This window comes from Stenella coeruleoalba, assembly GCF_951394435.1.
Source record: "Stenella coeruleoalba genome assembly, chromosome: 3".
Lineage (NCBI taxonomy): Eukaryota > Metazoa > Chordata > Mammalia > Artiodactyla > Delphinidae > Stenella > Stenella coeruleoalba.
The window spans coordinates 167,044,137-167,068,842 of NC_137148.1; the positions used below are offsets into that span (position 1 = coordinate 167,044,137).

Sequence of the window (24,706 nt, forward strand, 5' to 3'; positions counted from 1 at the left end):
CCTTTCTTAGACCAACATCTGTTCAGCCTAGTGTTTCATATAGATGGACTCTTTTAAAAAAAACTTAAATACATTTACTTAAAAACTAACTTTATATCACAAACAGCATAAATGGCAAATCAGTATCACTTGCCATGAAAAATAACAATCCATATTTATTGGGCCCTAGCGCTCCCCTTTAGTTCTCCCGATAACCTAGCAGGTATTAACATTTTACAGGGAGGAAACTGAAGCATGGAGAGGTTAAATTATGGGCCCACCAGCACAGAGCTAGAGAGTGGCAAAGCAGTTGTTCGAATGCCCGCCCGCGAGCTCCACGCGCCTCCAGACTGGAGATAAAAAATAAAGACAATGCAAATCCAAGTAGGTAGACAATTCTGGCTGGATCCTGCGGCCGCCTTAATGTGAGGCCTGCACTGTGTGGAGTTAAAGGGAGAACAGGTCGTGGAGAGCAGACCTGCGCTGACACGACGAAACCCGGCGGATGGAAGGGGCTGCGAAGGAGGGACGGGCCGGGTGGGCTTGGCCATGCGCCCTCGCCCGACGCCCCATTCCTCGCTCATGGGCGCTGGGCACCTGCGGGAAGGGCGGGGAATCGCGACTCCTTCCCCGCTGCGCCCTCTCCCTGCCTCCTTCCTGGGCGTCCCGAGGCTGCCCCCCATTCGACGGCCGCAATCCCCGCCGCCCCAAAGCCGAGGCCCCCGAGACGGCGGAAGCTCCCGCGGGACCCTGACAGTGAAGGTTAGGCTGGAGTCTCGCCCGACCGGGCCACGGCCCCTCGGGCTTCCCGGAAGCTCGGTGCGCGGGTGGCACCACCGTACCCGGAGCCACCGCCGCGCCCCTGGCATCCCCACCCCGCCTCGAGAGCAGCGGAGGCTACGCAGAGACGCAGGTGAGCGCGCCGGCGGCGGCAGCGGCGGGGTGGGGTGTCCACTGATCCCTGGTGCGGGGAAGCGCTGGGCCTCGAACCTGGGGCTCATTCTCCGCGGCTCCGACCACGCGGCTGGGTGCGCTGCGGTCCTTGGCCCCGCCGCAATGACCGGCGCTGTGGTCGCCGCGCTGGGGCCGCGCAACAGGGCGACAGCTAGCGTGGGCGGGTGAGGGGGGAGCGGCCCTGCCGCGGGAGGCCTGGGGCCGCGGGGACTTTTATTCTGACACGGCCGGCGCCCGGCTCTGCTTAGTCATGGTGACCTGCGCGCGTTCTGCGCCTCCCCCCTGCGCACTGCGATGGAGGCGCCCGGGCCTGGGCGACGGAGGCGGAGCCCGAGCGCGGCCATGGCGGGGTGAGTGGGGCGGCCAGCGCCCGGGCTGAGGGCGCCAAGGGCCGTGAGCGCCCTGCGGCCGTGCCCGGGGGCCAGAGAACCGGGAGATGCGGGACCGGTCTCGGGGTTCCCGCGGCTCCGCGGAGGGCCAGGAGGGCGCGGCTCGAGTCCTATCCTTTTGTTGGACGGCGCGACTCGCGGGGTGGCCCGGGAGCGACGCAAGCCGAGCGAGAGGCCCAGGGAGCGCCGCTCGGACGGAGGCCCGGGGACCCCGGGGCGTTGGGGGGCTTGGTTTGCGCCCTGGGGCTGGCAGTGGAGAGGCCGCGGCGGGGTCACTTCCTCCCTTCTCCAGGCCTTGGCGGCTCAGGCGGGACATGCGCAGTCCCCCACTTACCGCTTCTTGGGGGGAAGTGCCCGGTGCCCAGGGGGCACCGTTGACCTATTGGCCAAAGACCGAGAGGCAGGCCTGGGTCTCGGCTGGGGAGAGGCGGCCAAGCGGCATCCAGGGCCCGGTGGAGGAGGGTGCTCTGGCAGGGACAGTGGAGTGGGCAGTCAGCCAGCCACAGCTTACTGACCTCTGCGGGGTGCCAGGCCCCAGGCAGGATGCAGGGGAGGCACATGAGAGGGTGGGCATAACCCTGACTTACACAGGTCTACCTGCTCTCTGAAGCCTGGGGCTTAGGGCCAGAGGAACAGGCCATCCTTCAACAAGCAAGCAAAGGAGCTCCTTTCCATTCTTGACAAGTGCTGTGATGGAAATAAAACAGGGAGGAGGTGACTCTGAGTCGAGCCCAGAGAAAGATAAGATGAAGAACCCAGGGAGCCTCTTGCAGACCCCCCCCCCACGCCACTCCCCACAGGACTTTTCAAAACATAACTCATGCCCTGGCCCTCCAGACTCCACAGGGTTCACCGAAAGCCTCCCTTCACTAGTCAGTCTCTCTCATTACACTCCTCCCTGATTCTCTAGATTGTCTCTCATCATTCTGCCTCTGAGCCTTTGCACTTGCTGTTCCCTCTGCCTGGAAAACTAACTCCCACCCCCAGCTTCTTCATACGTTCACCCTCTGGTCTCAGCTCCAACAGAGGCCTGGACTACCTGATTTAAAAAAAACTGCCCCCATATGACACTGTCCCAATGCTGTTGTCATTTTCTTCATAACCCCAGTTTCTGCTCCAGTCTTGCTTATTTTACTTATGGCCCTTCCCTCCCCAGTGTCAGCACCAGCGGGGCACAGTGCATTTCTGTCTTGGTCACTGCTGTGTCCCCAGTGCCTAGAACAGTGCCTGGCACACAGTAGGTGCTCAATAAATGTTGGTGAGGTGAATGAAGGAATGAGTTGGACATGTCCTAGGAAGGGAGGGGCCACCAGAGAGCTGGAACAGAATGAGCAAAGGGAAGAGGTGGACAGGAGCTGACTGTGAAGAGCTTTGCAAGCCATTGAAGAATTTGGTTTTATTCTTCATGCCACAGGGAGTTGTAGGGGGATTCTGAGCAGGGGAGGGACACCATCTGACCTATGATTTAGGCTGGACCCTCGGGCTGGTGAGGCCATGGGGCAGTTAGGGAGTGCAAATGCACACTGCTTCACCTGTGCTTAGGAAGGAAAACTGGGCTAGGAGTTACTTTATCTTAGAAAAGAAGGCCTGGCCCCAGGCCCTCCCCCCAGCCCTGTGCTCTCCCTCCTCCAGGCCCCTGAGTGCCAGTGGTGGTGTTGTCCCTTGTCACCTGGAACCCCATGCAGCTGGAACCCGGGCCTAGTGGGGCTGGGGCCCACACCCAATTCCTACCCCTGAGGTCACAGCGCCCTGAGGGGGCAGGGGACACGGTGATGTACGCCTCCACCGAGTGCAAGGCCGAGGTGACGCCCTCCCAGCACGGCAACCGCACCTTTAGCTACACCCTGGAGGATCACACCAAGCAGGCCTTCGGCATCATGAACGAACTGCGGCTCAGCCAGCAGCTGTGTGATGTCACGCTGCAGGTCAAGTACCAGGACGCACCAGCCGCCCAGTTCATGGCCCACAAGGTAGTGCTGGCCTCATCCAGCCCCGTCTTCAAGGCCATGTTCACCAATGGGCTGCGGGAGCAGGGCATGGAGGTGGTGTCCATTGAGGGCATCCACCCCAAGGTCATGGAGCGCCTCATTGAGTTCGCCTACACGGCCTCCATCTCCATGGGTGAGAAGTGTGTGCTCCATGTCATGAACGGTGCCGTCATGTACCAGATTGACAGCGTGGTCCGCGCCTGCAGCGACTTCCTGGTGCAGCAGCTGGACCCCAGCAACGCCATTGGCATCGCCAACTTCGCCGAGCAGATCGGCTGTACTGAGCTGCACCAGCGTGCCCGAGAGTACATCTACATGCACTTTGGGGAGGTGAGCAAGGGGAGGGGACGTGGAGCCAGGGCTTGGGAGCAGCATCAGAAGGACCAGGGAACAGACAGGTGGTCATCACTGTCTCCCCTTAAGATGTGAAGGGTCAAGGCAAGGAGCTGGAGAAACATGGGGTTCTGGTCTCCTAGTCTACATATCTGGGGCAACTCTGGGAAACAGCGAGGAAAGTGAGGCCTTCACGGGTTTCTGGGCCCCCTGGTCTCTCTGGGGTCAAAGGTGGGGATAGGGTGCAGTGAATATGTTGGCAGTTCCATCCTGGTGTGCTGAGCAGGGCCTGACCTTTCAATCAGTCCGCCATTATTTATTGAACACCCATGGCGTGCTGTTGACTGCAAGTATGACCCTTACACATGTTTTCTTTGGTCCACGGAGTGTTGTCCTTGCACTATTCTTTGTTTCGTTTTCGTTTTTAAGTGGAGGAAGTTGTGAATAGAGAAAATAAGTGCTTGTTTAGCACTTGCTGTGGGCCAGCCCCTGTTCTAAGTGATTTTCATCCTTTAAATCACTGAATCTTCCCAGCTCTCCTAGGAGGAGGTATGCTTTGGAGTGCCTTCTTGGAAGTTTTCAAAGTCATCCTCCAGTGGCTGGGACCAGCTGGGGTGGACACTACCCTGATCCCCACTCCTCTTCTTCTCTACCACCTTGGGGGTTGTCCAGGTGCTCCAAGAAGCTCTGGCATTAGTCCTAAGGCCTGTGGCTTCCAGGAAGGTGGTCCAAGAGCAAGGCTCTCCCACTGACCTGCACAGCATTGGTTTCAAGGGATTGCATGGGCTTGGGGGTACCAGAAAATTGGGAACCCGCTTATGTGGGGTGACTGAAATTATTTATATAGACCAGTGCCTGGCAAGAAATATTTACCCCAGGAGTAGCCCTGCTATGAGATAGCTACTAATTTAATCCCCTTTTTATAGAGGAAGAAAACCAAGACCTGGAATGTTTCAGATCTTTGCCCAGAGTCACACAGTTAGAAAGTAGTAGGCCGAAATTGCAACTCAGGCTGTTTTCTTCGAGCCTGAACTTTTTTTTCTTTCTAGAATATTCTATTGCTATTGCCTTTGTAGTCTGTCTGCTATTTTGAAAAGTAATTTCCTTAAAAGGGTAACGTTCAAATACAAAATCATACAAAAACGTACACGGTACATCGTGTCCTTGCCCATTTACCTGAGTACTTGTGTACTACACGCTTGGCTCACGCAATGTAACTCATTTGATCCTCACACACTGTGAGGTTCATACTATTCAAATCCCCATTTCACACCTGAGGAAGCTGAGGTCGTCAGAGGCAGGTTGAGTGACTTGTCCAAGGTCATAGCACTGTTGAAGGGCGGGCTGGGGGGGTGGGGAGGTGGAGAGAGACATGTAAGTCAGCCCGTCACACAAATGCCCTCTGCAGGTGGCCAAGCAAGAGGAGTTCTTCAACCTGTCCCACTGCCAGCTGGTGACCCTCATCAGCCGGGACGATCTGAACGTGCGCTGCGAGTCTGAGGTCTTCCACGCCTGTATCAACTGGGTCAAGTACGACTGCGAGCAGCGGCGCTTCTACGTGCAGGCGCTGCTGCGGGCTGTGCGCTGCCACTCGCTCACCCCCCACTTCCTGCAGATGCAGCTGCAGAAGTGTGAGATCCTGCAGTCGGACTCCCGCTGCAAGGACTACCTGGTGAAGATCTTCCAGGAGCTCACCCTGCACAAGCCCACACAGGTGATGCCCTGCCGGGCGCCCAAGGTGGGCCGGCTCATCTACACGGCCGGCGGTTACTTCCGCCAGTCACTCAGCTACTTGGAGGCCTACAACCCCAGCGACGGCACCTGGCTCCGGTTGGCGGACCTGCAGGTGCCAAGGAGCGGGCTGGCGGGCTGTGTGGTAGGTGGGCTGCTGTATGCCGTGGGTGGTCGGAACAACTCCCCCGATGGCAACACCGACTCCAGCGCCCTGGACTGCTACAACCCCATGACCAACCAGTGGTCGCCCTGCGCCTCCATGAGCGTACCTCGAAACCGAATCGGGGTTGGGGTCATCGATGGGCACATCTATGCTGTCGGCGGCTCCCATGGCTGTATCCACCACAACAGTGTGGAGAGGTGAGTGGCGGCGTCTGGAGGGGTGGGCTCCAAGGGTTCCACTGCTGACGGGTCCCAAGCCATTGGGATCTGGGGGTTCCCCCTGTTGTTGAGTGCTTTTCTCTGTGCCTTGCCTTCAGGGAGTGGAAGCCTCAAGGTGAAGCTAAACTCCTGGGAGATTTATGGTCGTGACCTTGGATGCTGGGTCTGGGCCTGGCAACTGTTTACAGGGCCACCACAAATGCACACAGCAACTTTATGCAGCTTTGGAAAAAGTTCCATCAGTTTGAAATTGTTGTAATATGCTAATTTTGTTAAAACGTGACACCTCACTGCCATCTGTCCACAAATTGTTGTAATAAACATATGTATGAGGCCTGCTACATGGTAGGTCCCCCCTCAGATGTGGTGCCCTTGTGCAGTACACAGTCTGCACAACTGTGCGTGGTGACCCTGTGTTTAGAGGCCAAGTATTTTGGGCTTTTGACTCTCCTATAGCCTCGTCCTCTGCCTTCTTGTTTTCCAGAGGTGTGAGCCAGAATACAGTTCTCACCTGGAACTTGTTAAAACAAACTCCCCGGCCCACGACAGGGGATGCTGGAGATCTGGCATTGGTGGGTTTGGAGTGAGGCTGGGGAGTAGGAATTTTAAACAAACACCCCAGAGGCTTCTAATGTACACGGTCTGTGAATAGGATGATGAGATGATGCATCGCCCTCAACAGGCCACTTTCAAGAAGAAAAGGGGCCCTATGAATTATTTCAGGAGCACAGGCCTGAACTGGAAGTGCCTGGGCCAACTGGGACATATGGTTACTCTGTCTTTGAGCATCATACTTTGAGAAGAACCATGCCAGGGGGTAGCCTAGTTGTTCGGACTGGGGTTCTGGTGTCCAAGAGAGCTGGGTCAAACCCCAGGTCTGCCACCTCCTGGGTGACCCTGAGTATGCCATCTCACCTCCCTGTGCCTCTGTCTTGTCATCTGTGAGGTGGGGGACAATAGCGAGGACTCCTTTCCCCACTAGGCTGTGTGGGGCTTTGGTGAGATAATACACATAACACTCAACACAGGCAGTGGTATGATGGAGCCATTGGGGTCCAACAGATGTGCATGTGACCTTGAGCAGATGGTGGCTGTGAACCTCAGTTTCCTCATCTGGAAAATGGATCTACTGATAACTTGTGTTTTGGGGAATCCTTGTGAGAATTAAAGAGTTCAAGCCTAAAGCCATAGCAGAATATCAGTGGGGGTTAGTGTTCCAGGTCAGCTGTGGTTGCTGCTGTCATTGTTATTATGTCGTTGCAGGTATGAGCCAGAACGGGATGAGTGGCACTTGGTGGCCCCAATGCTGACACGAAGGATCGGGGTGGGAGTGGCTGTCCTCAACCGTCTACTCTACGCGGTCGGGGGCTTTGACGGGACGAACCGCCTTAACTCAGCCGAGTGTTACTACCCAGAGAGAAACGAGTGGCGAATGATCACACCCATGAACACCATCCGAAGTGGGGCAGGTGCGCAGGGGCTGCGGGGAGGGGAGAGAAGAGGAACACCTTCCCACCCCTGGGCGTGAAACTTGGCCAGGCCTCCTGTTTCAGCCTTAAACCCCGTGGCACACACAGGAGAGCTAGATTCTGATAGAGTCCATGCTCTTCTCTCCCGGCTTTGTTTCTAAAGGGTCACTCGGGAGAGGGGAGAAGGGGGAGGGGAGGGTCCCCCCGCCCAAGAAGGTGGTGGCTGAGGCCCGCAAGGCCAGGCCCCGGAGTCACCCTCTCTGTGTGGTACCACTTAGGAGTCTGCGTCCTGCACAACTGCATCTATGCTGCGGGGGGCTACGATGGTCAGGACCAGCTGAACAGCGTGGAACGCTACGACGTGGAGACAGAAACGTGGACTTTCGTAGCCCCCATGAAGCATCGGCGAAGCGCTCTGGGAATTACTGTGCACCAGGGAAGAATCTATGTTCTCGGTGAGGCCCTGGGGGTGGGGGCCTGGGTGGAGAAGCCTACCTAACCCCATCTTTTAGGGGCAGGCTCCAATCCTGGCAGGAAGGCATCTTGTGGTTTCTTCTCCTCTTTTTCCCCCGCCCTCGGAGGGAGCAACCATCCCTTCTGCTCTCCCTGCAGGAGGCTACGATGGTCACACGTTCTTGGACAGCGTGGAGTGTTACGACCCAGACACGGACACCTGGAGCGAGGTGACCTGCATGACATCTGGCCGGAGTGGAGTTGGCGTCGCTGTCACCATGGAACCCTGCCGGAAGCAGATTGACCAGCAGAACTGTACCTGTTGAGCCACTTTTGTTTCTTGGGCAAAAAAATGTTCCAATCCAGAGTACTGTCGTCTTTGTACAAAAACAGGGACAAAAGAAAAGGCTACAGAGCAAATGCTTGTCCTCCAGGATGGGAGGCTGGGATGCCTCAGTGTTAAAATGACAACTCGAAAGACAAGGCCAGAATGGGAACCCGTGAGCCCATCAGAGTAGTCCCAGGAATGTCCAAGAGAGCCTGCCCAGGAGGTGGGTGCGGGAAGGGCAGGCCCCCCGGGGAGAGGCCCCTACACCTGCTACCCCGAGACCAGGCCTGGGTCCCACACCAGCAGCCACCACCTCCCCTTGGGATGAAAGCAGGTGCCGAGGACAGGCTGGTTTTTGTTCCCTGCATCTTCGTGATTGGTTCTTGGAGGCCTGGGAACAAGCCAACTGAGGCCTCAGGGGCTGAGGCCCCTCCAGAGGTGTGGACCCCGGGGATGGGCCTGTACATAGAAACCATTGGGTATCACTGCCCTGGACAGTCATTTTGTTGATAAGTAACCCTGTAACTTTCCATTGAAAATAAAGAACAAACTAACTAGTGTCTTCCACCCGGGCTCTCAGCTGGAGGTCTTGAGCCAGTGGGACGGAAAGGACTCTTCTCCTGAAATGCACTCAAGTCTTCGAGTTAGGGCTTGGATTTGAAACCAGTTTGTTATCTCGGCCCATTGAATTTTGATACCTAGGTTATCTTTCTCCCCATGGGCAAGCCACACAGGGCTCACTTTGTCTGTCACTTTTAGCTGCTTTGCAGACAGTGACCCAACTCCTTGACTCATCTCCTAGGGCTCCCCGAGGTTAATTGCACACGCGAACAGTTTGTATTTTAAGGAGGACTATCCCCAGCACGCCTTCCAAATTCCGTGAAAGTCCATCCGTCATCTTTATACACTTCAATAATGTAGACCGAGCGTTTTATTTTATTTAGGTGTCTGGGACAAAGGGGTTCTTGAGAATTTTCTTCAGGCAAAGGGTTCAGCAGCCTGGTTCCTTCTGAACTATATGTGTGAACGGAGTACGTGGCCTGGATCTTTTCTGCGAGTCAGCTCTGTTCGTGCTGGGGGAGTGGAGAAAAGAAGAATGAAGTATGGTCTCAACTATTGGGGATTTCACAGGTTCTTCCAAACAGCTTAGAGGAAACATTTGATTCCTTCCCTGCCAGGAGCAACAAGAGAAGCCACCACAATGAGAAGCCCGCGCACTGCAATGAAGAGTAGCCCCCGCTCGTGGCAGCTAGAGAGAGCCCGCACGCAGCAATGAAGACCTAACACAGCCAGAAAAAATAAATTTATTAAAAAATACTATACTAATATCAATAAAAATAATAATATATTAAAAAAAGTATCCAGTTGGGGAGAAAACAATTTTTATATTAGGTCTTTCTGTTCATGAACTTGGTATATCCGTCTATTTAGTGAAGACTTTGCTGTCCTTCAGGAAAGCTTTATAATTTCTCCACAAAGGGCTTGCAGTAGGTTTTATGGGAGTTTTATAGGCCTTGCTCTTGTCAATGAGATCTTTACTCACTGATCCTTTTAAATTGATATTTCTGTTATGGGGAAGTTGTTGATATAGATGTATTGGTCTTCTGCCAGCTTCTTTCTAGTACCTTTTTTTTTTTAGCAGATAGCCATCTACAAATAATGATAGTGTAATGTCATCTTCCCAATAGTTCTACAAGTCATTTCTTTTCCTTGTCTTACAGCATTAGCTAAGACATCCTATACAATTTTGATTAGTAATGGTAATAGTGGGCATCGTTGTCTTACTTCTAACTATAAGGTGACTGCTTCTCATGTTCCACCATTAATTCTGATACTTTTGCCAAAACATTTTCTGTAATCTGTGCCTTAAGTTTTGCTGGAAACTTTATCAAGTTCAGGAAGCTCCCTCCTATACCTAGTTTGCTACATCTTTTTAAAAATCATAAATGGATGTTGAATTTTCTAGATGTCTCTCATTCACGAGGTGGGTGCCAAGAAACTGCATTTCTAACAAGTTCCCAGTCGATGCTGAAGCTGCTCGTCCAGGGACCACATTTTGAGACATTGGCGTAGAACAAGAATAACGGGTTAAAGGCAAATTCTGAGAAACAACATTTAAGGAGTAGAGGGATGTAAGAGAAGGCCCGATAGGAGCACAACAGCAGCAGAAAATTACGAGAAAAACTAAGAAATGTACAGTGTCACAGAAGCCAAGTGGTGAAAAATTTGAGCACAAAAAGTTTAAAAGAATCACACTATTAAATACAAAGCAGTTCAGAAGGAGACCTTCAAATGCTCACTGGATTTGGCGATTGGAAGGTAAGCTTACTAAGAACCATTTTGGTAGAATTGTGAGGGTAAAGCAATAGATTCTGCAGGTGTTTATCGAATGCCTCCTTAGAACAGGCACTGTTGCCGAGGAGATAACACTGAAGGATGCTGAAAGAAGGAATATCTCTTTTGAGACATTTGGGTGAGAAGAGGCAAAGTACGCATGACAGCTAGAGAGGAACGAAGGGTTCAGGGAGGGTTTGGGGTTTTGCTTTTAAGATTCAGAAGACAGAGCGTGTTTATAAGCTAAGGGGAAGTTCCAGTATAGAAAGAGAAAACAAAGATGAAGGCGAAAGGATGAACTTATAGTGATGATGAGCAAGTAACTTCCCACTCTTAATCAACTGGACAATGTCTAAGATAACTTTCAGCTCTGTGAAGGCCACTGTAGTTCTGGGTGCTAGAGTATCTTGCTTTGTGCAATACAACATACCTTCAATTCAAGGACTATCTTCTCCCTTGGGAGTGTATTCTGGTGCGTTTGTTTAATTGGGCGAAGGAAGTATTTATTACTTGCAACAAGTAAGGAGAACACTAGGGATCCTGGTTTTAAAATATAAATGTTAGTGGGAATATACAGTATTGCAGAAGATAGAATTTAAGAAAATTAAATTTAAAAGAAGAAGAGAGAAAACAGAGTAGGTTTGAGACCCGTATCTGTCACTTACTAGGTTCAAATCCTCTCTGGGCCTCATTTTTCTCCTCTGTAAAGTGGGGAATAGTAACAGTATCTAGCACCTGGCACACAGTAAGAATGCAATAAATGTAGTTATTATTGACTAGGAACGAGATAAGTACTAGAAACCTGAAATGCTAACATTAATCTGAATTATTAAGGTTTTCAAAGAATGATAATGATAACATTTTATTACCTCAGGGCACTATACCTGCATTACTTAAAATTCCTCACTGGCTCTCATTACCTGTGAAAAACCAGTGCTTCCACCAACCCACCTGTCTCATTTTATGATGGTTTTGTAGCTCCCCAAGACCTCAGGGTTGATACAGGAAGTGTGGCCTAAAAGGAGTGCAGCACCCTCTTGTGGGCCTTTGGGTAAAAAACGGAACTATTTCCAGGGAAGAAAAGGAGCAAGATTGGAGAAGCCCCAGAGTGTAGAATGCCCTGATTTTGGCTTGTTCCTTTTTTTTTTTTTTTTTTTTTTTTTGCAGTACGCGGGCCTCTAACTGCTGTGGCCTCTCCGTTGCGGAACACAGACTCCGGACGCGCAGACTCAGCGGCCATGGCTCACGGGCCCAGCCGCTCCGCGGCATGTGGGATCTTCCCGGACCGGGGCACGAACCCGTGTCCCCTGCATCGGCAGGCGGCCTCTCAACCACTGCGCCACCAGGGAAGCCCAGTTCCTATTTTTTAAAAAAATCAGCATTCTTCAAAACTTCTGGGAAAATTATATTTTTATAAATAAACAAGGACTCTCCCTCCTGTGAGCGCCAGCACCAAATCCACACCTCAGGGTTGTAACTTTGATTTTATTACACCCAATTGTAAGCCGGACACCCAGGAACACTTTTCAGACTACACATCCCAGGATCCCCTGGGATTTATTCAGTTAATTTAGACAACATTTGTGGGAAATTCGAAACTGCAGCCCGATGCTGACGTCAGCTACCTCTTTGCCTTCCCCTGCCCTCACAGGAAAGATTAATAGCATTGGCCAAGGAGTTGGTGTTTCTTTCTTAAGTCTCAGCTATCGCAGGTGGATTCTCTTTCGTTTCTAGCCCATGTCTTTCCCTTACTGATCATATATCACCGTCTCTGACCATCTCCCAGTTCCTCTGAGGATTCACCAAGTGAAGAGATGAGGCGGGAACAACAAATATTTCAGTGCCTACCATATTCCAGACCCTGTGTAGATACAACTGGGAGCAGAAGACATGGTTTCTGCCCTCCTGTAGCCCATGGTCAAGGGCGGTGAGGAGTGGACAGTTATTTGTATTTTATTTATGTACAACCAGAAACCCTGAGAAGTGCTCTAGGAAAAAGTAGCTTGCAGAAATCATAAACAATGTATTTTTTGCCTTGTATTCATAATTATTCTTCGATTCTTCGTCTTGTTCACCATTTTATTTACTGGCACACAATAGGAGCTTCACCCATATTTGAACGTTGAGTAGATGAATTCTTGGTCACAATGGATGTATGATAAACATTTGTGAGATTAAATGGAATTGGTGAGGTCATGCAGATGCTTCTCCAATGGTGTGGATTTCGGCAGCTCTGTGCAAGAGTAGAGCTACTTAGCCTGTTACGATTTTAGTTCAACCCAAGAAGCCCTTTTGACCTTTCTTTACCTGTTATCATCAGATACCTTGGAACGTCATGGAACAGAGTAATCCCTCTTTCAGGTAACAGCCTGAATATATCCAGTTGCTGAATAAGTACCTACTGATGATGTCAGGAGCTGTGAGAAGCACTTGATAAATATTTTAAGGCAGCTTTAGATCCTTCCTCCAGCTCCCGTTTTAGGAGAAACAGCCCCAGTTCCTTAAACAATTTCTCGTGTGACATGGTGAGTTCCTTTATCAGCTAGTTTCACTCCCCCGCCCCCAAACATTTTGAGGGTGATTTGAGTCTTGCCTTCTCCCTCTCCCCAGCTGGGGATAGGAAAGCGCAGGAGGGGGCTTTGGGACTTCTCATGTACGGGGATCACCGAAGCCCTTGCCGGGGTCCTTCTCGAATTGCAAGGGAGGAAGAGATTACCCTCAGAGAGAAGGGGGGTGATGGGTCCTTTCAGGGTGTGGGGATGGCAATGACGACAAACCCTCAGGAAGGGAGGGGACAATGCCAGACCCCTTCTCAGGAAGGAGGAGCAATACGGGGACCCTTGAGGAAGGGGGGGAGTATGACCCTGGGGGTCCCCTTCGGAAAGGATGACATAGGAGGGGACTCCTCAAGAAGAGGGGGTGACGCCAGGGTCGGTCTCCCTCAGGAAGGATAATGCTGGGGCCCTATCAGCAAGGGGCCTGACACCAGGGTTCCCTAAAGAAGTGGGGACGACTCTGGCGTCGCTCTCAGGAAGAAGAGACGCTACTAGGGTTCACTTCAGGAGGGCGAGAGGATGCTGGAGTCCCCCTCAGTACGGCAGGAATGACGCTAGGGTACTCTCAGGAAAGGGGGATGACGCCAGGGTCTCCCTAAGAAAATGGGAACGGCGCTGGGGTCTCTCTCAGGAAGGGAGTGACGCCAGGTCCCCTCACCCGCCTCAGGGTTCGTCGCACCCGCCTCGGTCCAAGCTCCTCGGCTCCCTCGGTCATCTAGTTCGAAAAGCGAAGCGGCCGCGCCTCTCATTGGCTGCTTTATTGGCTAATGACAGCTACGACAGCCAATCGTAGCTCGGGGAAGAAAATCTCCCGCGCGACTTTGGCACGCCTTCTTCCCAGTCTACGCGCCGCGCACCTTCCTGCCTGCTGTAGTTCCTCAGATCCACTCTAGGGGGCGCACGGGGTTCGAACGCCTAGTCCTACCTCCTTCCTCGCCTGTGACCCATTTTATAGAACAGTACCTACTTAGCAGGGCTGTTACGAGAGCTAAGTGCAATAATTTATGTAAAACTGTGCCTGTCACATGGTAATCGCCTGGCAAACCTGAGCTGTTATTATTTGCATTTTACAGCGAGGGAAACTGAAGCACAGCATGAGTAAGTAATCTGCTCAAACTAACTCAGTCATTAACTGGCAGAGTCGCGACCAGAATCCAGAGTCTGTGTGCTTATCTACTATGCTTCTGTGGCTCCCAGATAACAAATACTGGCTGTGTCTTTCCTCTGATTACGAAACAACTTCCCCTTGATTATGAAAGTAATACATGTTCATTGCAAAAATTCAGAAAACATCCAAGACTACAGAACAGAAAACACCAGTGTCTTTTAATCCATTCACTGGAGACTGTAAATATTTTGATGAACAAGCTGCTTTTTCTATGCAGATATGTAGGATGGTATAAAGCAGAACATTTTTAAAAATTTTATTTTTATTTATTTATTTTTGGCTGCATTTGGGTCTTCATTGCTGCGCAGGGGCTTTCTCTAGTTGCTGTGAGCAGGGGCTTGTTGCGAAGCATGGGCTCTAGGCGCGTGGGCTTCAGTAGTTGTGGCTCGTGGGCTCTAGAGCGCAGGCTCAGTATTTGTGGCACACAGACTTAGTTGCTCTGCGGCATGTGGGATCTTCCCCGACCAGGGCTTGAGCCCGTGTCCCTTGCATTGGCAGATGGATTCTTAACCACTGCGCCACCAGGGAAGCCCATGCAGAACGTTTTGAAGCCCGCTCTTCTCATCGTGAACATCTTGTCATTTCAATAAATACAGACCCACCTCATTGTTTTTATTTTTATTTATTTATATTTATTATATTTTATTTTTTAAAATTCTTATTTATCTATTTATTTTGGGCTGTGTTGGGTCTTTGTTGCTGCACACGGGCCTTCTCTAGTTGCAGCGAGTGGGGGCTACTCTTTGTTGCGGTGCGCAGGCTTCTCATTGCGGTGGCTTCTTTTCTTGTGGAGCATGGGCTCTAGGCGTGCAGGCTTCAGTAGTTGTGGCACAAGGGCTCAGTAGTTGTGACTCACGGGCTCTAGAGCGCAGGCTCAGTAGTTGTGGCGCACCTCATTGTTTTTAATAAATGCATATTACTCCACCATACAGGAAGCATAATTTCATGACTACCTAGTGTTGGACATCTGGGTTCTTCACAATTCTTCACTATTCTGACCAGTACTAGAATGGGCATTTGGTACCTGCAACTTTAGGTTTTCAGCCAACTGGTTCTTTTTTTTCAAACTTTTTTATTGGAGTAAAATTGCTTTACAATGTTGTGTTAGTTTCTGCTGTACAATGAAGCGAATCAGCTGTATATATATATCTATATCCCCTCCCTCTTGGACCTCCCTCCCCCCCCCACCCCCATCCCATCCATCTAGGTCATCACAGAGCACTAAGCTGAGCTCCCTGTGCTATACAGCAGGTTCCTACTAGCTATTTTACTCCTGGTAGTGTATTTATGTCAAACCTAATCTCCCAATTCGTCCCACCCTTCCCTTCCCCCAATGTGTCCACATGTCAGTTCTCTACGTCTACGTCACTATTCCTGCCCTACAAATAGGTTCATCTGTACCATTTTTTCTAGATGCCACATATATGCGTTAAAATACGATATTTTTCTCTTTCTGGCTTACTTCACTCAGTATGACAGACTCTAAGTCCATCCACATCTCTACAAATGACCCAATTTCGTTCCTTTTTATGGCTGAGTAATATTCCATTGTATATACATACCACATCTTCTTTATCTGTTCATCTATCATTGGACATTTAAAAAAATTATTTAATTTATTTATTGATTTTTGGCTGTGTTGGGTCTTCGTTGTGGTGCACGGGCTTCTCATTGCAGTGGCTTCTCTTGCTGTGGAGCACGGGCTCTAGGCATGTGGGCTTCGGTAGTTGTGGTGCGCAAGCTCAGTAGTTGTGGCACACAGGCTTAGTTGCTCCACGGCATGTGGGATCTTACTGGACTAGGGCTCGAACCCGTGTCCCCTGCATAGGCAGGTGGATTCTTAACCCCTGGGCCACCAGGGAAGTCCCTGGACATTTTTAAAATAAATTTATTCATTTGTTTTTATTTTTGGCTGTGTTGGGTCTTCGTTGCTGTGCGCGGGCTTTCTCTAGTTGCTCTGGGCAGGGGCTACTATTTGTTGCGGTGCGCGGTCTTCTCATTGTCGTGGCTTCTCTTGTTGCAGAGCACGGGTTCTAGGCCCGCGGGCTTCAGTAGGTGTGGTGCACGGGCTCTAGAGCGCAGGCTCAGTAGTTGTGGTGCATGGGCTTCATTGCTCTGCGTCATGTGGGATCTTCCTGGGCCAGGGCTCGAACCCGTGTCCCCTGCATTGGCAGGAGGATCCTTAACCACTGCGCCACCAGGGAAGCCCCGCTGGACATTTAGGTTATTTCCATGTCCTGGCTATTGTAAATCGTGCTGCAATGAACACTGTGGTACATGTGTCCTTTTGAATTATGGTTTTCTCAGGGTATATGCCCAGTAGTGGGATTGCTTGGTCATATGGTAGTTCTGTTTTTAGTTTTTTAAGGAACCTCCATACTGTTCTCCATAGTGGCTGTATCAATTTACATTCTCACCAACAGTGTAAAAGGGTTCCCTTTTCTCCACACCCTTTCCAGCATATGTTGTTCGTAGATTTTTTGATAATGGCCATTCTGACTGGTGTGAGGTGATACCTCACTGTAGTTTTGATTTGCAAAAATATGGAACGCTTCACGAATTTGCGTGTCATCCTTGTGCAGGGGCCATGCTAATCTTCTCTGTATGGTTCCAATTTTAGTATATATGCTGCCGAAGTGAGCACCAACTGGTTCTTTAGGATAAATATTTTTAAAAGTGCAACGTCTGCGTCAAAATGCATGCACAGTTATGTTTTTGATAAATATTGTCAGACGACTCCTGGAGAGCTGTATGTGCTAATTTCTACCAGCACTAACGAACTATGAAAGTGCTTTGCCCACCCCTGGATGGTCCATCTTTTCATTATTTGCCAATAGGTGAAAAAAGAAAACTGTCTTCTTTTCATTTTACTTCCATATATTTTGATGCTGAGAAAGAGGGAGAAATATTACCCACATCTCATAATTTTGTGCATGTGAACTAAAATAGCGATAATAATATAAAAGTACCAGGCAGCTATCATTGTCAAACAGGCATTGGGTGAAGTGAGATCCCTGCCTTATTTCCCTGAATTTTCTCAACACTGTGAGATCACTTCTCAGCCTCAGTTTCCTCATCTGCAAAATGATAGTACCTATCTCAAGAACAGCTGGAAAGTTGATAAAATAATCTGAGTAATGAGTTTAGCATACGGCAGAGCCCTCTGAAGCCTGGGCGAGGTGGAACCGTTTGCCCCAGACCCCTGTAGCTTGCAAGTGGCTGACGTCAACTTCAAAGAATGAACTGACTCCACCCCTTCCCAGGGCCCCCTGTCCTGTTCAGATTACAGGGCTTCTCTGCCCTTGGCCACCTTTCCCCGAGGAAAGATGAACTCCCCAACAGGAGAATTTTAAAGAGCCAGCTGACGGTCACATGCCACCTCTATCCTTTGACCCACATTCTCAGACTGTCACCAAGTCCCAACTCAGGAGGCATGTGGGACATCACTCCTACCCTTTTACACTTGGGAAAAATGAGGCCCAGAGCGAGAAGGCTCACCCAGAGCCGCCCACCTAACCCCCTGCAGGCTGGGATTGATACTGTCGCCTCCTGACCCCCAGCCCAACACCCTTTCCCCGACTCTGCTTCCCTTTGAAACACCCTCGGGAAAACAACTGTGTCTCCTCGTTGCTTCTTGCGCAAAATTCAGATTCCCTGGAAACTTCTACCTAGTTTTTCAGCTTTGCTCCGCCCCCTGGGTCCAGGCTGGCCCCTGCTCCTCTGGCCCAGGATATCTACTATGAATCTTTAAGCCAAAGTCAAGCAGGAGAACCTTTGTATATATTAAACCCTCTACATTAACTCTCTCGCTTAAGTGCCAGTACTGCGCGGTCAGATAGAGCAGCCATTGGCTAAATGTGGCTACTTAATGTAAAGGAAAATTAAAACTCTAGTTCAGTTGCACTAGCCACATTTCAGGTGCTTGATAGCCACGTATGGCTAGTGGCTACCTTATTGGATAGTGCAGACATAGAACATTCTCAGCATCATAGAAAGTTTCACTGGACACCCCTCTCTAGTCTGGAACTTTTGTTAACCCCATTTTATAAATGAAACAATTGCAGGTCAGAGAGCTCACGGCCAAGGTCACACAGCTAGAACTGGGATCCAAACCAGTCCTTGGCCACTAGAGACAAACAGCAGAGTAGGTGGGTCGGCCTATCCTCAGATCCAGGGAAGCTGCCATCCTTTTTTTTTTTTTTTCAGTATTTTTTATTTGGCTCCGTCGGGTCTTAGTTGTGGTGTGCAGGTTCTTTGTTGCGGCACGCGGGCTCTCTAGTTGTGGCTCTCGGGCCCTAAAGCACGTGGGCTTAGTTGCCTCGCGGCATGTGGGATCTTAATTCCCTGACCAGGTTTCGAACCCGCATCCCCTGCATTGGAAGGCAGATTCTTCACCACTGGACCACCAGGGAAGTCCCAAGCTGCCATCATTTTGTTTCAGAAGACACATGCTGTGAATATATACTGGTCCCACTGTGCTTAACCACTTAAGGACTGTGTGTGTACGTGTGTATCTCTGTTTATTACACACCAGAGGCAGCCCGTATTCTAGTCTGAAAACCTGCATCACAAACACTTCCTCCATCTTTATCTTTATTCACAAGGGAAGTTTTGCTCATTAGCATAATGAATGGCAGAAACGTTTTATTGGTGAAATCGGGGCTTGTTAATTAGGCTGATAGGGCTTCCCTGGTGGCGCAGTGGTTGAGAGTCCGCCTGAGGACGCAGGGAACACGGGTTCGTGCCCCGGTCCGGGAGGATCCCACATGCCGCGGAGCGGCTGGGCCCGTGAGCCATGGTCGCTGAGCCTGCGCGTCCGGAGCCTGTGCTCCGCAACGGGAGAGGCCACAACAGTGAGAGGCCCGCATACCACAATAAAATAAAATAAAATAAAGATAATCAGAGGCTTTAAAAAAAAAAATTTAATTAGGCTGATAAAGGTTGGAAAAATGGGCTCCCAGGGGTGGAGTTAACAGTATTCAAATATGTGGATTGGTTAAAATACCTGAGACTCCCTAGCTCCCCGATCCTGTATGAACTCGTCGGAAAAACAGAGCTAAAATCCGAAGCTGGTCCTGTGTGAACTTGGAGGATTCATCTTGCCTGAGATACATCCTAAGGTTCATGGGCTTTAGGATAGTCAAGTTTGTTTGTTTGTTTTGGTTTTGTTTTAATGCAGCGTGAGGGCTGCAACACTATCATGGCCAGAATTCATGGAACTTACAGATGTAAATTCTCTTGTGCTAATAAATCAAGTTTAATGTCTGCAGGGCAGAATTTGATCCAAGTGCTTTTATCGCGACCTGGCAACCAGATGTTGGAGGCAGGGGTCAGTCAGGTTTCCAGGAATGACTTCGTGGTACCAGGAGAACCCGAGTTGCGTCAGATATGCTCCACGTGAGAGAAACAAGGCTTACCTGCGTCTGCTGGCCTCCAAAAACTGCGTGGTCTGAACCTCCACTTTACAACCTGCAGCCCCTGTGCCTGGACCTGGCCCAGGCCAGGGGGCTGCCTCCCACCAAACTATCTGCACCCCCTTCAAGTTCTGTCTGCTTGGGAAGGGGCAGGGACAGAGCCCGCTCACTTTCCCCACCCCTCCCCAGACAGATAGCCAGAGAGACACACACCTTGAGAAACAGGATGGGAAAGGAAGCCACATCAGCCAGGAAGATCGGTGAAAGCCTCGGTTTAATTGGAGACAAGATCGAAGGATTGAGTATCGATCAGCAGACCGACTGACTGATCATCAAAGTGGACAACACTCGAGCAGCTCAAGGGGGTACTGACTCCCCTCCCCCGCCCCCCGGGGTCCCTGTCCCCAGTTGCCAATCACTCCTGGCCCTGGGGCCGGGGGAGGGGCAGGGTCTGCGAAGTCCTCCCTCACCCGCTCTGATGACATGACTCGCCGTTCAACAACAGCGCTGAGTCCACACTTCCGGGGTCTATGGTACAGTTTGTATAATACAGCAGGAATGGAGACTCCCATCGGGAGACCCCCAAACCCTCCTTCCCCTGAGTCAGCGGGGGAAGGGCAAGTTTATTTTCCCTTTTTGCCTCTGTAGAATAATTTACAAACCAACCTTACAGTATGTACAAAAAAAAGAAAGAAAGAAAGAAAGAAAAGAAAGGAAACAAAGAAAGAAAACCAAAAAAAAAAAAAAAAAAAGGCCCACTCCGGTGGCCGGCTGGGACTGAAACTACTTTCGCTACAAAAATGAACCCTGTACAGCATCATGGGGGTGGGAGCGGGTGGTACTCCCCACAGGGAAGGACAGACAGATGGAAGGCTGGGGGGAGCTGGGGGCTACAGTACCGTGTGCTCCGAACTGGAGGGGAGAGAGATGAGAGAGAGAGGACGGTCCTGCCCAGCTGCAGAGCCAGGCTGAGGGGCAGAGCGGAAGGGGAAGAGGGGGTCTTTCTTTCCAAACAGTCCCTCATGGCTTGGAGAAAAATGGCCTTGCATCTGTCTGTCGTATTGCTTGGGGGAAGAGCTAGGGGTAGGCTTGGCAAGGTGCGGGCAAAGGAGAGACGACCTTGGTTGCCAGGGTGGGAAGGGCTGCCCAGAAAGGGGACGTGGGTGTACACCGTTATTGCTTCCTCCTAGGGCAAAGAGTCGGGGAGGGGGGGCAGGAGGATGCTGGGGAGGGGGCTGTGCCCACGAGGGGGGCTCCAGGCCTGGCCCTACTCCACCCAAGGTGCAGGTGGGAGCCACTGCAACCCCCCCTCCTATGGCCGTGGGAATCATTAAGGCAGAAACAAGAGGAGAAGCAGCTGGAAGGAGGGGTGCGGCTCCAAGCCATCCCCCGCCCCCGCAAACGGAGAAAATTCAAACGGAAACCAGACTGGAAGGGGAAAGGGGTGGCCGGTGGAGGGGGGAGGTGGATCACACCCTCCTCAAACCTCAGACCCCAGGTGGGTGGTGTGAATGTCCCTCCAACATCCTACCCCTGCCTCCTAAGATCCACCCATCTCCCCCCTGCCCGTCCCCCAAGTCAGTATTGCCAGGTTTGTGCAAAATGAGGCTGAAGACTTCTTGGGGGGAGGGCAGAGAGCTCATGGGGCGCCCCCTCCCCGCCCCCAGAGGCCCCACCCAGAATGGCTATTCCTGGCTGGGTTCTAGAGACCCTCCCCAATTCAGAAGAAAAGTCTGGGGGGAGACCCCACACCAGGTGAAGAGCCCGAAGAGGCCGGAAGACTGAGCCTGGAACCTGGGGCGGGGGGTGGGGGGGGTGGGAGGGGGAAGCGGGGGTGGGTCAGAGGAGGGGGGTGGAGCTGGCCGAGGGGAGCTGGGTACAGGAGCGTCTACAGTTGCTGTGTTTCATCCTGGGCTTTTTTGTGTTTTTTTTTGTTTTTTTTTTCTAAAAATGTAACAATTAAAATTCCAAAAATAAAATCCCTTCGGGGACCTCAGCCCCTTGTTCCCCAGCCCCCACCTCCAAAAAGAGGCCCAATGGGAGGGGGTGGGGGGAAAGGGGAAAAAAAGAAAAGAGAAAAAACCCCACTTTTCTGTTTTCTTTTTTCTCAGGAGGCCCAAGAGTCTTTGAGGCAGTGGAGGAGGTGGGGGGGTGATGGTGGTGGCGGGAGGCAGGGAGGCCGACGGGGTGTAGAGGCTGAGGCTCAGGTAGGGCCTCCAGCTGCCCCCCACCCTCCAGGAGCTGGGAGTGTGGATGGATCCTCGCCCGATGTTCCTGTGCAGGCGCAGCACGCCCTTTTGGCAGCCTGATCCTCTTTTTGGGCCCCCACCTCGGCCGCCGTGGAGGGGAGGCCCAGAAGGCCCGGGTCCTCCTCTGGAGGGGGCGGGGTCCTCAAGACAGGCAGAGGGAGGCTCTCGGGAGACAGGGCAGGGGGGCTGCTGCAGCCTACAGATGCACCTGGGGGCGTGGACGCGTCCTGACCCTCAGCCACACTATCTGCTGAGTCTGCTTGCTGTGTCAAGTACATTTCCTCTACCTCCACCTCCGTAGACTGGTCCTGGCCATCGACCTCCAACGGTTCCTCAGCTGGGAACACGTCCTGGGCGGTGGACAATTCCTGCACTTCAGTTGCACCTGGGGCAGTGGACACCTCCTCCTCTTCTTCCTCCTCCAGCGTCAGCTCAAACTGGAACTTATCCGGTGGAGGGGGGTGGCCTGGTCCCCCGGGCTCCTCCTCGGGTGGTGGCGATGGGCTCTGCCGAATGGCGCTGTAGTACCAGTCCCGGTTGTCCTCCAAAGTGTCCAGGATCTCTTGGGCATCTGGGTGAACCAAGTCGGCCCACGTCTCCCACAGCGGGTGCACAATGTAGTCGATGAAACCCACCTGAGGGAGGGAGAAGGACGAATAAACCAGGGATCTGCTGGTACAGATTGCACCGCCATGCTGCGGGATCTAATACAAAATTTTTTTTACGTCTTTGTTGAATTTGTTACAATGTTGCCTCTGTTCTATGTCCTGCCACGAGGCATGTGGGATCCTAGCTCCCCGACGAGGGATCGAACCCACACCAACCCCCGCATTGGAAGGTGAAGCCCCAACCACTGGGCCGCCAGGGAAGTCCCAAAGATCCCGCATGCTGCGTGGCGTGGCAAAAAATAAAAGATGTTGATACCCTTGGACCCAGCAATCTTGCTTCTCCAGAGCCACCCTGGAAAAACTCTTGCACAAGTAAGAAAAAAAGAAAAAAACCACGTATGAGATGCAAACAAAAACTGGAAACATCTCCATATATACATCGGTTGGGCATTAGTTTATCTGTTTTAAGTTATTATTATTTTTTTTGGCCACACCATGCTGCATGTGGGATCTTAGTTCCCCGACATTCCAGGGAGGAATGGTTGGAGCTTCAAGAGCATCTGTGACCACAAGAGACATCTCTGAGGAGAGAAGCCCCAAGCTTCGCATGACAGAAGAGAAACACTGAAAGCTCTGGGGTGCCTGCCAACTATGTGGAGCCAGAGAGAGCCAAATTCCCTTTCTCCAGACTTTCCTTACATAAGAGAAAAACAAACCAATACAGCTTTATCCTGTTTGAGTCACTGTGAATCCCTAACTACTAAACACTTGTATGTCCACCCACAGAGCACTCACTACACAAACCATTATTCATCTGTCTCTGTGGGAATACTATACAGTAGTGAAAAAGGATAAGCTTAATCTATGTGTAATAATGTGCACAGATCTCCAAGTCATTTTTGGAAAGAAAAGGCAAGCTGTATAAAAATAGGTATACATTGAGATTCCCTGGCGGTCCAGTGGTTAGGACTCTGCACTTTCACTGCCAAGGGCGCAGGTTCAATCCCTGGTCGGGGAACTAAGATCCTGCAAGCCATGCAGTGCCTCCCCCCCCCCCCCCGCAAAAAGGTATATATTGATACAGTTTATATTTTTTAAAAGAGCTAAACCCACAAACTATTGCTATTAAGTTGCTTGTGAACATAAATACATAATAAAACAAGCAAAACTGGGTTTCATCAGGGGTTTGGGGCTGTGTGCATGCCCTGGGAACATTTGGAAGTGTTTGGAGACATTTTTGGTTGTTACCGCAGGAAAGGGAGGGCGTTCCCGGCATCTAGTGGGTGGAGGCCAGGGACGCTGCTCAACACCCTACAGTGCACAGGACGGTCCCACCACAAAGAATGATCCAGCGCCAAATGCCAACAGTGTTGAGGCTGCATAACCCTGGATGGGAAGGGCATACACACCGATCCGGGAAGAGGCCTCACCAGGGAGGAGGCTGGAAGCAGGGAGAGTGAGAAAGTCTCATATTCACACTTCAGTGTTGTCTTTTACGAGACTGTGTTTCTGTCCCTCTCGTTAAATTAAAAAGGCACGTGATGGAGACGAGTCATTTAACTTCACTTCAAAATCCACCAAGGGACTTCCCTGGTGGTCCAGTGGTTAAGACTCCACACTTCCACTGCAGTGGGGCACGGGTTCAATCCCTGGTCAGGGAACTAAGATCCCGCATGCCATGTGGCGTGGCCACACAGCAACAACAAACTCCACCAAAACTCAGGCACAAAATGAGTGGCCAGGTTATAGGGAAACCGAGAGGCTGAAAGGACATGAAGTCTGTAATTAAGGGCCGGATAAGTGTTATTACTGATGTTACAGCAGTTGCTACAAATGAGTTACAACTGTCTGGGTGCAAAACTACAACTTATGAGTCCAGAGGCTCAGTTCAATTGTTTTGTGGAGGAGAAAGTGTTGCCTATTTCCCATCAGGATAGAGAAGGAAAAAACAGACAAAGACAAACTTGACACTGTGTACGGGCAGGTTAGGACCTCTTGGGCCTTTGGAGCTCGGCCCGCCCTGCTCTCTTCCAGTGGTGCCGAGACTGTACCTGAGACTTCTCCACCGAGGCCGTGTGCTTGTCGCACATGGGGCTGATCTCCATGCCACGCTCGCGTTCACGGTCACCCTGCTGGAAGAACTCGGCCATGATGCGGTCGGTCCACTGGCGGTACAGCTCCAGCGGCTTGGTGGGGTTGCTGAGATCTGCACAGTGCACCATGTTCCGTAGGACCTGCATGGGGTGGGGGACCTTCAGAGACCGTGTCCCCGTCCTAGTCTGAGGCCTCAGGCTTCCTTACTTCCCCTTTGGAAGGACAGTAGGGGAGAATGGGTAGCGGGGAGATGGAGAAAGGTAGAAGAGGTGAGGG

At 51.4% G+C, this 24,706-nt stretch overlaps 2 protein-coding genes across 9 annotated transcripts in view; one reads left to right on the plus strand and one right to left on the minus strand.

The window, feature by feature from the left end:
* The first annotated feature begins 361 nt into the window (after window positions 1-361).
* On the plus strand, window positions 362-9,505 carry KEAP1 (kelch like ECH associated protein 1). Of its 4 annotated transcripts, XM_079915582.1 has the most exons (7): window positions 1,223-1,283; window positions 2,955-3,292; window positions 3,395-3,640; window positions 5,052-5,737; window positions 7,022-7,227; window positions 7,506-7,682; window positions 7,840-9,505. In XM_079915582.1, exons 2-7 carry the CDS (start codon window positions 3,002-3,004, stop codon window positions 8,004-8,006), a joined length of 1,773 nt encoding a protein of 590 aa, XP_079771708.1. In that variant the 5' UTR covers window positions 1,223-1,283; window positions 2,955-3,001; the 3' UTR covers window positions 8,007-9,505. The 4 variants fall into 4 exon arrangements, with proteins under 4 accessions (XP_079771707.1, XP_079771708.1, XP_079771705.1 ...); XM_079915581.1 differs by lacking the exon at window positions 1,223-1,283 and adding an exon at window positions 362-892 and having other exon boundaries at window positions 2,955-3,640; XM_079915579.1 differs by having other exon boundaries at window positions 2,955-3,640.
* A 9,528-nt stretch (window positions 9,506-19,033) lies between these two features.
* Window positions 19,034-24,706, minus strand: part of PDE4A (phosphodiesterase 4A) — a gene marked incomplete at its 5' end in the record, with an annotated part of 47,481 nt that continues 41,808 nt past the window's right edge. For all 5 annotated transcript variants that reach the window (XM_079915537.1, XM_079915536.1, XM_079915540.1 and 2 more), the window contains 2 exons: window positions 19,034-22,363; window positions 24,388-24,570. In XM_079915537.1, coding sequence (XP_079771663.1) covers window positions 21,683-22,363; window positions 24,388-24,570 — 864 coding nt within the window. In that variant the 3' untranslated portion in view covers window positions 19,034-21,682. The remainder of the gene's footprint in view (window positions 22,364-24,387; window positions 24,571-24,706) is intronic.

Bases quoted from the DNA above. Each gene is read 5' to 3' on its own strand.
- KEAP1 (XM_079915581.1), top strand. From the start codon at position 3,002: ATGCAGCTGGAACCCGGGCCTAGTGGGGCTGGGGCCCACACCCAATTC. The intron at 3,641-5,051 runs GTGAGCAAGGGG...TGCCCTCTGCAG, and splicing joins TCTACATGCACTTTGGGGAG to GTGGCCAAGCAAGAGGAGTT. The intron at 7,683-7,839 runs GTGAGGCCCTGG...CTCTCCCTGCAG, and splicing joins GGGAAGAATCTATGTTCTCG to GAGGCTACGATGGTCACACG.